We start from the raw sequence: 12,467 nt of genomic DNA, 5'->3' as shown, positions 1-12,467 counted from the left end.
CCGTGATGGAGGTTTTGCTGTACTGTCCAGAATATTCAAGGGAAAATATTTTGATGGAAAAGTTCTGAGAGGTCATGTTAAATCAGCCTTTCTGTGTCCCCACTGAGTGAGCACGTTGCCTGCCAGGAGGGACCAGCCACATAAAATGGCCGAATTAGGATTTTTTAAAAACCAGTGTAACTTTAAAAAAAAAATACACATTGACCACACTAAAATCTTCAGCAAATTAAACCAGACTCAAGATTATTTGTGAATTAGGAAGCAAAACAGAGGATTGGGGTTTGGTGTCTTCCTGCATCCTGGTGACATCTGGGTGAGCCAACAGCGAGCCGGTCAGCGGCCGAGCCCGGGCGAGCCAGCAGCTGGGCCCTGCCCGTGTGCTATGGTTTATGTTCAGGGCTGGAGGTGCAGAGAGAGTCCCAGCTGGTGCATTTCCTCCCACACTGAGGCCCGTTGCTGCCTCTGTTCCTTCTGTGGGTGTGTTTATTACGAGCACGTGGGTAAGCCTTCCAGCATGTGATGTGTCACTCTGTTAACGGCTGTGGGTTGGTCTCATTTGCTTCTGAAAGTGGCCGCACACCAGTACCTGTATGTTTTACAGGTATTTTATACCTGTACGCAAAATTAACGCAGAGTGCCCACCCATCTCCAAAACCAGGTCATTCAAACAGGCAGATGTCCAGAATTCCTGGGGACAAAAACACTATTAGCTTTTATTTATTTATTTATTTTAAAGATTTTATTTATTTATTTGACAGACAGAGATACAGCGAGAGAGGGAACACAAGCAGAGGGAGTGGGAGAGGGAGAAGCAGGCTTCCCGCGGAGCAGGGAGCCCGATGTGGGGCTCGATCCCAGGACCCCGGGATCATGACCTGAGCGGAAGGCAGACGCTTAACGACTGAGCCACCCAGGCGCCCCCACTATTAGCTTTTAAAAGAACATATAAGTCTATATTGAGAAATAAAACCAAATCTTTTAATTTTTTGTAAATTTTGTTTTGGTTTTGTTTTGGGGTCTTTTTGGGGAGAGGGTCTTGGGTTTTGTGTGTTGTGTGTGTGTGTGTGTGTTTATCGTTGCAAGAGAATTCATAAAAACGGTCACGTTAACCTACCTTTGGCCTGGTATTAGACCATTTGCGTCCGTGTTTTTCTGCAAGATGGACTTCAGGTGGAATTCAGCCATATGGGAGGTGACCTCCATTTCTACAGGGGAAGCAGCGCGTTGTTTTAAATGCCACCTTCGCCTCTCACGGGCAGTCTGCCTGTCCGCACTGGGGCCAGCAGAGGGACACCCGGAGTCCCCGGGACTCTCCTCGGACGCGTGGCCGTAGCGTGGCAGCGGCGAGTCCCGTGGCGCCCAGAAGCACCCTCCCGGCCCAATGATGCCTCTGGGTCTCGGGGCTGTAAAACCAAACCAGACAAACAGCCAAAGCCGTGAAGGCCCGTCTGACCCCGCTGTTCCCCGCGAACCTTTCCCGCGCCCTTTCCAGCAGCAGGCGCGGGAGGTGGCCTGTGCCCGAGCTGTGCTGTGGGGCGCGTGCGGGACGTCTGTCCTGGGCACGCTAGAGCTCCCCTCTCCTGGCAGGCGTGGGGGCTCCTCCTGCTGGGGTGCCCAGGACAGAAGCCCGGCCCCTGGTGTCTCTCTTCCCTGCAGCGGAAGTGAGCACGGTGTGTGGTTGGAGAGCCCGGGAGGGCATGCTCAGCACAGCAAGCGCTCTGGCTGGAGGCCGGTGGCGTTTCCAGGCGGGGCACCGACCGCCTGTCCCCAGCGCTGCGCGGCTGCCGAGACCACTCCACTTCCCTCTCTCCGTCCAGGGCACCAGCGCCTGTCCGTGACCAGCCTGCTCGTCTGCCACGGCTTGCTGATGGTCGGCACCAGCCTGGGCATCGTGGTGGCCTTGCCCGTCCCGCGTCTGCAGGGCATCCCCAAGGTGACTGGTGAGTAGACGCCCCTGCAGGCCTGCGCCTCCCGGGCCCGTGTCCCGCCCTGTGCTCTCACCATGCCCTCCATCTCTGTCATGCTCTCGCATCCCGGGAGCTGCTTACACGCTGTGCGTTATCACTCTTTCTTCTTTTAGCGTACTTTATAGACTGTTAATGTGAATCATCAGTTCCTACTTCTGTTTTTTTGCTGCTTATGTTAGTGGCCCAGGGAGAATCTTACCCCAAAAACATGTTTTCGTGTTCCCTTTGTTGCCACTTACTACTCTGTCACTTAGATACACGATTTTGCTCAATGGCAGTGGATGCTCTTTACATTTTGTATTACAAAGAAGGAAGCTCAGCATCTGAACAGGATTTTTGCAGTGTTGGTAGGGTTCAAATGGGTAGAGTCTTTTCAGGAAGCGATTTGGCATTTTGGATCACGAGCCTAAAAATGCCCGTGTGTCTGGAGTCAGGATTTTTCAGTTCTGAAATCTGCCTTGGGGAGCAGCCGAGTCTATGAACAAAAGCAAGATGCAAAAAAGATACTTGACACAGCTTAAAAATTAGGGGTGAAGAGAGACTTGAGAAAATGGTCGTACTGGCGTTTTAGAATGTAGCAAAGCTGGTGAAAACAATGTTTGTGGAGAGCTTTGAGTGATACGGAAAAACGTTAATTCTATAAGTAAAACCAGCATGTGATGTGTCTTAAATTTTATATTGATTACATAATATCAGCCATGTGGGAAAAAAATCTCAGAGAAAAAGATTTGTAGGAAATTCACCAGAATGTTAATAAAGATTCTGTGCCTACATCCTCTTCCTAATGACAACACCAGAATATTTCATGTGACTTCAGACGCCCTTCCTTCCTCAGCGAGCTGTGACAGACTATGGTAAATAGGTCTGTGGTTTACATAAGTTCAAGAGCCACCTGTTAAGGTTAAGGATTCCAGTTTTGTTCATGTCTCCATTTCTGTTTTTATTATGATCCATATACGGCACACACAGCATCGCATGTGACGAACACGTCCAGTTTCCATGGTGCCGGTGAAGGGGTCACCCTCCAGCTTCCACCGGCCCGGGTGGACCGCGCCCCTCCTACCTTCGATGCCCCCCCCAACCATACAGAACCGTTCTCCTGAGTTGCATATCCTCATTCCATTGATTTTTCCATATAATCTTGCCAGTTTGTACCTCAAAAAACCAAATTTGTAATTTCGCTGTTTCTCCCATTTCCTAGATTTGCCTCCTCACGTAGGTATTTCTCCATAACTCTTTTTGTTTCAACGTTACTGCCGAGAGGCGTCCTTGCTGGCGCGAGAGAGTGCGGCTCGCTCGTGCTCGCTGGTGTAGGGTAGCCTTTGGCGTCCACGGGCCCCACGGAGGCTGTCGGTGTCCAGCGTCCCATGTTCTGTGTTGCTTGTGATGCCTCTGTGCGTGTTCGCCCGGCCCGCGTCCTTCTGGGGTGCACGCCGGGCACGGAATCACTGCGCGTACGAAACGCCTGTGCTCACCTGCCCGAGGTGACCCGGAGATGTTTCCCCCCGGTTGTCACGTCGGGGGACGCCTCCCTCGCTGGTGTCTGAGCCTTCCTGCCCCTCCGCCCCGCCCCGTACCTGTGGGGTGTCCGCTCTGTTCATGGAGGAATGGCAGCTCACCCTGGCTAAAGAACCCTGTAATTTTATCTGCTTTGGCCAAGGTGGGATGAAGGGAGGGCTCTTACCTGTGTTAGCCTTAAAGCACTTGGTGAAAAAGGGCACGTGCTTGCCATGTCCCTGTCACCTCACCCGTGAAGCGCTTGCCAAGTGTGGACACCCTGTTCCCACCTGACAACATAGGGGCAGGGTGTTTGGGGACGGGGAATAATCCTTGTTTCAAAACAGACCTCTGGGTAGTTTCTGACATGTGCTCTTGGGTGAGGTGAGGATTTTAAAGTTAAATTCACATCACTCCTAAATTGAAAAGTCCCCCCTAAATAAATTAATTAGATAGATGGATAGAAAAGTCCCCAATTTAATTAAAACAATGGAAGGAACTCATTCTAAACTCTAGAACCTTTTTATAATGAGAGATGGCAGGAAGCTGCTGGTATTTTAAGCATCTTGTGCCTAGAACAGACACATGTCTGGCACTTAATTTTTCAATCAAGACTTAGGAAAATCACATCTATCTCTGTAGTGCGGGGAACAGGAGGACCGCTCTTTTACTGCTAAGAGTCCCATGCGGGTGTTAGGGATTTAGACCACCACTCTGAAAGCTTTCTGGGAATTAAGTGGAAGTCCGCGAGAATGCGACTGGGCGCCATTCTGGCTTTAAGCTGTCCCTTGGTATCCGAGTTCTGCGTGGGTTCCTGTGGTTCGGACGAGGGAGAGATGCTTGCTGATTCCTCTGTGATCCTGTCTGTTGCATGCGGTGCGCGCGGAATGACCCCCACTCAGGAAGAGGCATGGTCTCCTACCACGCACACAACGGGCCCGTCAAGTTCCTGGTCATGGCCGCCGCCGCTGTCAGGACAGACAAGGACAAGCCCGCGGACAGCCCGCCCCCCGGCGCGGAGCCCCAGGACGAAGAACAGAAGGAGGCGCTGCCCGGCGAGGGGCCCGGCCTGAGCCCGAGCGGCGCAGACGCCGTCTGGCTGGGGGGCTCTCTGGGCTCCGTGACTCACCGAAGCGATTTCTCCTCGTCCTCTGGGTCCCTGACCCCCTCGCAGGGCTCGGGCTCCCTGGAGCCCAGATCGGAGGAGAGTATGGTCTACGACCTTCTGCGGCTCCCCGGCGTCCTGCCGAGCAGAGGGCGGCGGGCCAGGAGGGCGAAAGCCTGCTCGGTGCTGGTGGCGTGTGGGGGCCAGGGCCACCGGCGGGTGAGCAGGAAGGCCCGACAGCAGCGCCCAGAGGAGCTGGCCTCCTCCGTCATGGTCTGGCAGATCCCCCTGCTGAACGCGTGAGCCGGGGCGTTGGCCGCCGAGGACGGCTCTCGGCCGCGTCGGGTGACCTGGCGGGCCGTAGCCTGTCTTACACTGGTTGAGGATGAATTAGGTCTTTGGGGAAGGCACGTGCAATATCATCGTGGTGTCGTGGTGGTGGGTTCCTGCCGGCCGGTCCCCTGTGTCCACACAGAGGCAGGTGCAGCTGCCGTGAGGAGGCAGCACGCGGGGCCGTCGGGAGCTGCGGGAGGGCACCCTGCTCCTGACGGCCGCGGCCCACGCACACGCCCGGGGTGCCCCAGACCGACTCCCGGGCCCCGCTACCCCGAGAATTTGCAGACTAAGAACGTCTGGGAAGGTATAACCTGTTCGGTAGTATGGACACTTACTAACAATTCTTAGAATAATAACTTTACTTGATTCAGAGTCACTGCTTTTATTTATAAGGTCTCTCTCTAAATTCTGGAGTAGAGTTTGTAACAATGAAGAAAGCCAGTGAACACACACCAGTCCAGCAGCGCTGCTGGACTGGTTTGCTTTCTGAAGCGAACTGGGTTTTCCAAAGTGGTGCCCTGTGTGTATTGTATATTTTAACAAAGTGGTATTTTTATATTGCTTTTTTGTCTATTAAAAATTAACAGTTAACGTTTCAGTCAGTACATGATCTGTAGCATTTCACAAATAATGTTTGCTTTGAACCAAAATGCTCAAAACCTCATCAACATTTGGACTCGAGCACCAACGCCAAACTCTTCCTCCCTCCTCGCGTCCAAGAGTATTGATGCCCAAGTCCGAAGAGTGTGTGTTTCCCGGTTGTGGGAAATGCGCAGAGAGGGCGCCGGCCGGCTCTTTCACGGTGCTAGTCGGTGTGGCCGTGGGACGCGGGCCGAGGCGGGCAGCCCTGCCCTCACGCGCCCTGTCACTTCGCCGCGTCTCCCACGGGCGCACAGGCTCTGCTCTGCGCTCACGAAGCCGGGGCGCGCGTCCGGGTGTGCAGCTGAGCAGCGAGTCCGTGGCGCTCCGCGTGGATTCATGCATCCGTGTCGTACTTACTGAGGGCTTTAAAACCATTTCTGCAGGCGTCACGGGAGGTAAATTTCTCAGCACTTTACAGAGGACTAAAAATGCTAATTTTATGACCCAGCCAAATATTTTCCAAGGTGCATATATACCCCCACTGTGAAAGTAATATCTTCCCAAGCTTCCTTAAATTGTTAGCTGCTATTTTCAATCATCAATAAAGTCTTTATTTAAAAATACCGTATTCGAATTGCCTTTTCTTCCCCCATGAACCGCGGAGGGGCACTTACGTTCTGTTCTGGCAAGGCGAGGGGTGGCCCGGTGGGCCCTTTGGGATTCAGGCGCTCCACCTGCCTGTTTGGGAGTTCGGTACAAACTCCAGAGACTGTCACAACCTGTGTAGGAAAGTATGCTGTGATTCGAGGCAGGTGCCGAGAAATGTTCAAGGACTCACGTACTTGCCAGTTTGTATTTTGAGTGACATCATGAGTTGAATGAATTTCATGTAAAATACAGAAATATCTGTTGTGGACCAGGCTCCATAATATTTGCGCCGAGTGAAACCGTGGAGCTTCTCGGTCTTTTTACGGGCTAAATAAAACGAAACTACTCTGATGTGCATTTTATTGAAACCTTGGTACTCAAAGGCGTTTGGTCTTCATCAATATCTCAAAAAACTCAAAACCACCAAGTTTTCTTATGGCATAAGTAAGTAAAAAAAAAACAAAAACATAGCACCCGTTGAGGTTTACATTTACGTTAGAATTCTGACATTTAGACAAACCTCGCGTGACGCCGTTTGTCGTACTCACGGGTCAGACGTCTGGCCGGGCTCTGTTGGGCTCTGTGCAGTGAGGGCCTCCCTGTGGGGCCGTCACTGTCTCTGGTCACGCACCTCCCGACAGAGCACTGAGCCCCTCCTGGGCCGCAGACAGAGCAGTCTGCCTGGGACCCAGGGCCACGCTGGTGTGTCTGTCCCCCCGTTTGCAAGGAGACCGGGATTCACTGCCCTGCCTTGGGGCGAGGCCGGGTTCCCTTGGGCACCCCCCCAGCCCCGGGGCAACAGCTGGTGGGCCCACCTGCCTCCGTGTGGGCTTGGCTGCCCGGCAGCGTCCTGGGACCAACAGTGTTTGGCCACGGGTGTGGGTGAGTTTGGGCCAGTGCTGTGCCCTGATGTGTCCCCCAAAATTCATGTGTTGAAATCCTAACCTCCACGGTGGTGGTAGGAGGTGGGAGATCGTGAGGTCGTGAGGGTGGAGCCCCATGATGGGAGCTCCCAGCCCCTCCACCCGGTGAGGACACAGTAGGAACTCTGCGAGCCAGGGAGGCCTCACCTGACGCTGGCTCTGCTGGGCCTTGACCCTGGACGTCCAGCCCCAAGGGGTAAACGTCAGAGCAGCCCCGTCTTCCCCTGGAGGGCGCTTCTCACCTCTGCAGCCTCAAGTGCTGCTGAAGTTCAGGTCCTGTTTCCAAAGGGGAAACGAAACTTCCGGCAAACCAGCAGTCAGGACGGGCTGCCCCTGTGGGCAGCGACCCAGCAAGCAGAGGATGGCTCCCGCCGGGCTGGTGGCCGCTGCCGCGAGGAGCCAGGGTCCCACCGCACCAGGAGCGCGGGGCTCCCCGACGAGGCTCGTCCGGCTCCCCGGCCCTGACAAATACCCCGCTGCGGCCTCCACGGCCACACAGGTGCGGACAGCTCACCCCCGGGCCAGCCGATGCGCGGCCTGAGGAGCAGGGCCATCTGGAGCGGGTGGGGTGCAGCGTGCAGGCGAAGACCCCCAGTCACAGCACGAGCAGCAGGAGCAGGGCCGGCCACGCACCTTCTCCACGTGTTGGGAGGCGGGTGCCGTGACCCCTGAAGGAACGGAGGAGTGGGGACCCGTCCTGTGGGGTAAACTAAGCCGTGGGAGGCAAGAGACGCTGAGCCTCCAGGGCGGGTCTGGGCCCTTTCAGGGGAGAAGGGGCGGCATCTGGCTCCTACAAACATGGGCAGGTTGGAAGCCGGGTACCCTCGGGGAGCGCAAACGCACCTGCAAATCTATGGGGGCCTGGGACCGTCCCCGGACTCCTGGGGCATTCAGCCACCTGCTGGGCAGGGAGCCCCCGGGGTCTCAGCGCCCCCGTACTTCGGGGCCCAAGCTGAGGAGGGACTCAGCTCCAGCAGCCGACCAGGGGGTGAGTAACCCAGCTCCGAAGCTCAGCAGATAATGGGCTGCTGGGAAAACGTAGGGTAAAAGAGGAGGACAGACAGACTGCCTTCCCTCTGCCCCAGCCCTCTGACCCTCCCCCCTCACCTCCCTGCACCAGCCCTCTGACCCTCCCGCCTCCCTCCCTGGACCAGCCCTCTGACCCTCCAGCTTCATCTCCCCGCCCCAGCCTTCTGGCTGCCCTGTGATTGCACCTGCTTGTGAATAAAGCATTGGCAAGCTTGGCCCAGACAGCCGTCCCCAATCTAGCTACAGGGAGTGGGGTCCCATCTGGACTGACTTGGCACATAAAGAGGTGACCAGACAGAATGGGAAGAGGCCCGGCTGAATCAGGGAGCAGCTGGGTGCACCCGCAGAAGCATCAAGACAGCAAGTCTGGAGAACTGTGATGTCCTGGGGGGTTTCGGAGATGGGAAATGTGCAGACCTTGTCCTGAGGCCAAAGAATCGTTCAGTGTAGCGGGACTCATCCGGGGGGTGACATCAGGCCTCCCGTGATGGGGGGGTGTCCTGGTGCTCTTGAGGAGGAGAGCCACACGGGGTGGTGAGAAGGCTTTCCTACAGCTGTCCTCTGCTTGTGCCCTCCGTGTCCTCCACACCCCCACTTCCTGTCTCCCCATCCTGGGTGGGGACGGCCCCACCTCCTGCCCCCCATCCTGGTCAGGGCGCTCTCACTTCCTGCCTCCCCATCCTGGTCAGGGCGCCCTCACCTCCCCATCCTGGTCAGGATGCCCCACCTCCTCCTGCCCCCCATCCTGGTCAGGGCGCCCCACCTCCTCCTGCCCCCCATCCTGGTCAGGGCGCTCTCACTTCCTGCCTCCCCATCCTGGTCAGGGCGCCCTCACCTCCCCATCCTGGTCAGGATGCCCCACCTCCTCCTGCCCCCCATCCTGGTCAGGGCGCCCCACCTCCTCCTGCCCCCCATCCTGGTCAGGGCGCTCTCACTTCCTGCCTCCCCATCCTGGTCAGGGCGCCCTCACCTCCCCATCCTGGTCAGGATGCCCCACCTCCTGTCTCCCCATCCTGGTCAGGGACCCCCACCTCCTCCTGTCTCCCCATCCTGGTCAGGGCGCCCCACCTTCTGTCTCCCCATCCTGTTCAGGGTGCCCCACCTCCTCCTGTCTCCGCCCCCTGGCCCCTTGTCAGGGGGCAGCTGGTGGGGGTTGGCTGGATCAGACCCCCCCCCCCCCCCACGCTGACCTGCAGATGTTCCAGAGCCCCTGCAGGGACCCAGTTTTGACTTGATCCGCTTGGGCTGTTCCTGCACGGCCTCCTGTGTCTGCCCCTTTGGCTGAGAGCACAGTCTTTTCTGCAGTCTGAGCCTTTGGGGACGCATTTTTCTGAGATCACCGTTTCCTCTGCAGCCCTGCTTCAGATGGGGCCCTGCAAGAAGTCCCTGTTCCGGTAGAGACGGAATGTCCTAAGGGCCGGGCCGGGCCAGGCCCACTGCTGCCCCGTGAGCCCCCAGGCCATGAAACCAGCAGCCGCGCAGTGGAAGATGCACACCTGCCCCAAAAGCCGGGATGAGGCCTCCTCTCAGGGACCCTCTTCCTGGTTCCGTGAACCCCGGGCCTGCGGGGCTTGCTTCTGGGGGGGCTGGTTGGTGCTTTAGCGCAGCCCACATCAAGACGGAAGGCCTTCCCCTCGTCAGGAGTGGGTGACTCGCTTCACTTTCTGGGGTATTTTTGACCAGCTGTAGAAAATGGGATTTTTGCTGGGGCGCCTGGGTGGCTCAGTTGGTTGGGCGACTGCCTTCGGCTCGGGTCATGATCCTGGAGTCCCGGGATCGAGTCCCGCGTCGGGCTCCCTGCTCGGCGGGGAGTCTGCTTCTCCCTCTGACCCTCCCCTCCTCTCATGTGCTCTCTCTCTATCTCATTCTCTCAAATAAATAAAATTGTTAAAAAAAATAAAAAGAAAATGGGATTTTTGCAAATGGAGTCATCCTGTTTGATTTTCCAAATCACGTCCTTAAGCATCTTCTGTCAATCAGTATTTTGTACATTCAATTTGGAAAGTGTGTCCCAGATCCAGAGGAAAGTGGGATCACTTCTAGCCAGTTTTCTCACCCGTAAAACGGACATCATTTAAGCCCTAGAGAACTTGCAGTTTTTTGGCGACTTTTGGATCTTACGGGCACAAAAACTGGGTTTTTCTATGGGTAAGTGGCTTGGGAGTCGCTGACGTCACCACTGAGTAGAACCTTCTGTTACACGTTTGACCCTGCAGGTGTCCTGAGAGAGGCAGACGGTGTGCACGCTGCACCCATTGCACTTACGTCGCTGAAGAAGCCTGACTGTCGGAGGACACGAGCCAAAGACCCCGTGTTGGGACTGTTTCTAGGCAACTGCCCTTCCACACCCCATGTGCGGGTTCTGATTCAGGGCATGGAGCACTTCTTGCTCTCCAGAACCCTTGTCTTTCACGCCCCCCAGCAGCCCCGTGCACACACACGCACGCCCTGTGCACAGTCTGGGGCTTGCACGCCCCACTCCGTGCTGGCTGTGCATGCCTGCCTGCAAGGGGCCGTTGGGGCAGTGTTTATTCGGGTGGAAGAAGACGAGACAGCCGGCCAGAGCTGCCCCTCTGCTGGGGTCTGGCAGCACTGTGTCCCTGCTGCCTTTCTCCAGAGCCTCGGAGAGAATTAACCCTTGGAAAGCAGGTTGGTGACTCTTCGGTGTCTGTCAGCTTATGTTGGCTTGAAGGCACGTTTCTGCAGCCTCTTCATGGCCTGAGAATACCACGTTGGTCCTTCCAGGTGGATCCAGGTGCGTCCCCGCCCTCCGGACCCGCAGCAGGTGACTCGTCCCCTTGTTCCTCCTCCGAGGGTGCCGAGCCCTGGGTCCCCAGCGAGAAGGTGCGGAGCCAGGGCAGGAAGCGGGGGGCCGTCATCTTTGGCACCTGTCACGTGAGGGCTGTGAGCTCTGCCGACCTCGCACGGTGACCGGACGTCCACGCGTGTGTCTCGGAGCTGTCCCATTGCCCCAGCACGGCGTCTGCGCGCTCCGTGCGCATCTGAGTGGGACTCCGTTGGAGTGATGTCTCGCCGCGCCCCTGTGGGCAGAGCATGTGGACACAGCTCCGGGGTTTTATTAACGCCAACCGCCGTGTGAGGAAGACGGTCTAGATCCCGCTGTGTTCGGAGAGCTCAGGTGTCTGGCCAAAGGGGACGCGGCGAGGAGCAGCGGAAACTGGTCGCCGGTGACCCACAGCCGACTGGAGTCGGCCCACGTCCAGGACCAGAACTGCCCGGCACTGGGATGGCCGGGGGTGGGAGGGGAGCTTCAGGGAAGGAGGGGGAGGTGCAGACCCTTGGCTGGGGCTCCGCGCGGCCGGGATTGTGTAACCCGGGCTGCCTGGAGCCCGGCCAGGCCGCGGAGCAGACACGCAGAAGGGCTGGAGGCAAAACCACACAGAAACTGCCCACAGAAATCAGAGGTTTTCCGTGAGTTAGGAACTGTCCCCTCGGTGGTGGCTGTGAACTGCCGGGGATAACTCATCACCCCGAAGAGTGGCTTGCTGGCTGGAGATTTCTGCCAGGTCGCCACAGACCAGCCTGTGCGGAGCGTGGCCGCTGAGCCCCGGAGAACTAGCTGCCTCCTGGGAGGACAAGCAAACACGCGGCTGGTGCAGTGCTCCAGAATGCTGCGTGATGGTTGAAGCAAAGCCCAGGGAGGCGGTGGTGAGTGTGGGGGAGGAGCGTGAGATGCTGGCGGAAGAGGAGGGGATGTGCCCTGGGTCCCCACGGGTCCTGCTCCAGTACAGCGGCTGCATGCAGAGCTGGGGGCACCCCGGGAAGGGAGGATGCAGGAATCTGAGAAGCGACCAGTAAAGTGGTCCCCCCCAGGCTGACAGGTGAATTCTCCGAGGTTCTGTGCAGGGGTGTGGTGCGTGGCTTGCACACACACATGCAGAGAGAAAGCACTGTGCGCCTTGTTCCAGGTCGGTGAGTAATGGAGGAGTTGTTTATTTTCTGCTTATCAAAAAATCATTGCTTGCTTTTTTTGTTGTTGTTCCTGTGGGGTGCCCAATGTGTGGGATTCCTGTCCCATGGCCTCTGGTTCAGTGGTTCTCCACCAGGGGCGATTAGCCCGCCCCCCAGGGACATTTGGCAACGTCTGGAGACATATTCATTGTCGTTAGCTTTGGGGGGCAATCACAGGAGTGGACGGGGCAGCAGTCTGGCAGGGATCAGGGATGCTGCTGGGCGCCCCCGGTGCTTGGGACAGCCCCTCGTCAGCCGTGCCGTGGCTGAAACACCAGGTCTCCATGTTCCTCCACTCCCCTGGAGATCAGTTGCTTGATTTCTTTTTTGGGTGTGAACATATGGGATTCCTGCTCTGTTCTCAGAGGTCCCGGTCTCCTTACTGCGTCTGTCTGGCTTCAGCGCTGT

General features: G+C 56.9%; 2 protein-coding genes across 13 annotated transcripts in view; both read left to right on the top strand.

The window, feature by feature from the left end:
- ARHGEF10 (Rho guanine nucleotide exchange factor 10) overlaps positions 1-6,110 on the top strand; it is a 105,313-nt gene extending 99,203 nt beyond the window's left edge. For all 12 annotated transcript variants that reach the window (XM_045879581.3, XM_045879580.3, XM_045879578.3 and 9 more), the window contains 2 exons: positions 1,818-1,940; positions 4,367-6,110. In XM_045879581.3, coding sequence (XP_045735537.1) covers positions 1,818-1,940; positions 4,367-4,872 — 629 coding nt within the window. In that variant the 3' untranslated portion in view covers positions 4,873-6,110. The remainder of the gene's footprint in view (positions 1-1,817; positions 1,941-4,366) is intronic.
- A 5,404-nt stretch (positions 6,111-11,514) lies between these two features.
- KBTBD11 (kelch repeat and BTB domain containing 11) overlaps positions 11,515-12,467 on the top strand; it is a 38,021-nt gene continuing 37,068 nt past the window's right edge. Inside the window, exon 1 of the mRNA XM_045879508.3 lies at positions 11,515-12,016. The gene's annotated coding sequence lies outside the window, so the exon portion shown is untranslated. The remainder of the gene's footprint in view (positions 12,017-12,467) is intronic.

This window comes from Mirounga angustirostris, unplaced genomic scaffold (genome assembly GCF_029215605.1).
Source record: "Mirounga angustirostris isolate CCGP_5_RB_7025 unplaced genomic scaffold, mMirAng1.0.hap1 SCAF_2, whole genome shotgun sequence".
Lineage (NCBI taxonomy): Eukaryota > Metazoa > Chordata > Mammalia > Carnivora > Phocidae > Mirounga > Mirounga angustirostris.
This window is presented reverse-complemented; position numbering and strand designations above follow the sequence as displayed.